Source organism: Haliotis rubra, unplaced genomic scaffold, assembly GCF_003918875.1.
Source record: "Haliotis rubra isolate DU_JTF1 unplaced genomic scaffold, ASM391887v1 Scf636, whole genome shotgun sequence".
In the NCBI taxonomy this organism is placed as follows: domain Eukaryota; kingdom Metazoa; phylum Mollusca; class Gastropoda; order Lepetellida; family Haliotidae; genus Haliotis; species Haliotis rubra.
Window position 1 is genome coordinate 377654 of NW_025767342.1, and position 2725 is coordinate 380378.

The following is a 2725-nucleotide window of genomic DNA, read 5'->3' on the forward strand; positions in this document are numbered from 1 at the left end:
TTCCCGTGAGTCTTTGGCGGCTATTTTCATAGCCGCCTCAGTTTTCCTCAAAGCACTGGAAGAGAGAATTCGCGACCTGGAAAAGAAAGATGGAAATGGCTGCGAAATGGCAGTTCCACCAACCAGTTCTTGCAAATTTCCACCCATAGGATAAAACACCCTCTGTGTTTATTTTGAGTTGACAGGTGATAGCATGATGTTTTCTGAGCAATTCCTCCCACTGCTGCCAGTTGTTACAGGCTTCCCAGTGACGTTGTTATTTTAACAATGGAATGAAGTCTGCTAAATATTGTTTCAGAGAACTGGCTTAAATTGGTCACTTCTTCTTATGTTTGATTTTGTTGGGCAGGTACTCATTGTGGCATCTACAAACCCCCCAAAAGCTTTCAACAATTCAATTATCTCCCAGCAAACTCCAGTATCTTTACAGCAGAACTATCGGAGTCCATGGCAACGAAATGGCAGACCAAGCTGCCAAACTTGGACTCTACTCAAAAAGCAAAATAAAAATACCTTACTCCAAAACAGACCTGACAAATAAAGTCAACAATATAATAATAAATATATTCAATTATAACTGGCAAAAAATAGGAAAACATTATCCACTCTACCAATATTAGACTGGTATGAACTGTAGTACAAGTATCAACTGCACAACTGTATTACGTGCTTGGTGATTTACATTTGTGAAGTATGTGCTATTACATATGCTTTTTAATGTTATATCATATCATATCTTATCTTATTATATAGGTAGTATTTTTCCTGTATCACGATTGATCAAAATACCGTCACGTGATTGTCTACAAAACGCGATATTGACTTGAGTTTTTTGATAAATTACGATATTGACTTGAGTTACTAAAAATAGACGAGGAATCCCGTACGAAGGGTCTTCCCCTGCTTTTCAACCAATCAGATCACTCGGTTTGACGCCATTCCCTCACGCGCTATTTTTAGCCGTTCAGCGATGGCTTCAGCGTTCGTCAATAGAAATCACCGTTTTGCTGATATTACAGATGACAAACAGAAGGAGATCTTGGAAAATATCGATTCAAAGAACACTAAAAGGTCAACTAACACTGCTGTGAAGGTTTTCAGAGAATATCTACAACAAAGTGGTAAATCAGGTGATTTTGAGAACTTTACCGAAGATGAACTTGATTCATCACTGGCTAAATTTTACATGGAAGCCAGGTCAGAGAAACGAGAACACTCCAAGAAAGTAACTTTTATGTCTTATCAACATGGCATCCAAAGACACTTGGAAAATACTTGAAGAGGAATAGATATCATCAGGGGTGCCCAAATTTCAAAGAATCCACGACAGCGTTCAAGGCTATGGGAAAGGAACTAAAAAGAATCGGTTGTGCTGAGATCAAACACTACCCACCTGTTGCAGAAGCCGATATGGCGAGGCTTTACGACTACGTGTGCAGCTCAGATTCCCCACTACTTCTACAGTATAAGGTGAATATATAAAACTAGTTTTTAACACACACCTTGAGTTTCGTAAAAGCATCAAGGCAAATAGATCTAGACAATAGATTCATGAATAAACATCGATACAAATAAAATATTGAATATCAGTTTACAGATTTCCCAAGTAAGATAGGCATGTTTTTATATTACAGGTATTTGTTGACATCATACTTCATTTCGGAAGACGGGGAAGAGAAAATCTCTCAGTTTTGAGAATAAGCGATCTGGCCGTAACCACGGACGCTGATGGGGACATGTATACTATGTTTACATGACCCGAGATGAACAAACCAAAAATCATCAGGAGGACGGCAGTCGGGCTCAAGAGCGAATGTATGAGAAGAAAGGTATGTTGTAATGTTATCAAATAGTGACATTCAATTCCAAATATTAGGCTTACTGTACATTATATCGACACTCTGGAAAGATACGTGACCGGAAACCATGACCTATCACCCATTTTGCTTTGTAACGGAAAGGGAGACAACTCTTGCTATCAAATTGTTTGCAGCATAATTTTAGCTAACCTTACGTCCCGAGTTCGAATGAAATATATGTATGATCACTTTTATCATTTATTATTATTATTTTTTAATTTTTGGGTTTATATCTTACAGACGATCCCAGATGTCCAGTGAGGACTTTCATCAAGTACGTTCGTCGCTTGAATAAAGATTGTCCAAAACTTTTCCAGCAACCAAATTCAGAAATGGAAAATGGAAATTTATATCATGCGGTTCCCCTTGGACACAACCGGCTTGGTTCTACGATGGCGACGCTTAGCACAAAGGCATGTCTTTCACAAAAATATACAAACCCCACCCTGCGAGCTGCAACAGTCCATGTATTGGATTCTGCGCAGGTGCCATCGCGGCATATTATGACAGTCACAGGACATAAAGCAGAAACCAGTCTGAAAACTTACACTGGCTTCACTGATGACAAGACCAAGAAGATGATGTCCACCACCATCAGTGATATGACCTGTGCTCAATCTACTAGGGAGAGGGAGAACTCTTTGCCTATCCTCGGTGATCATGACCTAACAAATTTGTTGACTGACTGTGAGTTTGATGAAATCCTCAAAACTCTCCCTCTACCTGAGTCATCTGTTTCTGTGTCTGATAACAATATGCATGTACTTAGTCACAGCATGACAAATAGACTGATGATTCAGATGCCAGGACCAGTTATTAATAACTGTAACGTTACCATCAATTATAACTTCAACTCTAAGCAGTAA

The 2725-nt window shown here is 39.0% G+C and overlaps 1 protein-coding gene across 1 annotated transcript; it reads left to right on the forward strand.

The window, feature by feature from the left end:
• The first annotated feature begins 1341 nt into the window (after positions 1–1341).
• LOC124256716 lies at positions 1342–2725 on the forward strand. The gene is given in 4 exon segments (XM_046690682.1): positions 1342–1470; positions 1635–1739; positions 1742–1829; positions 2100–2725. Coding segments are annotated over 4 exon segments (948 nt in total).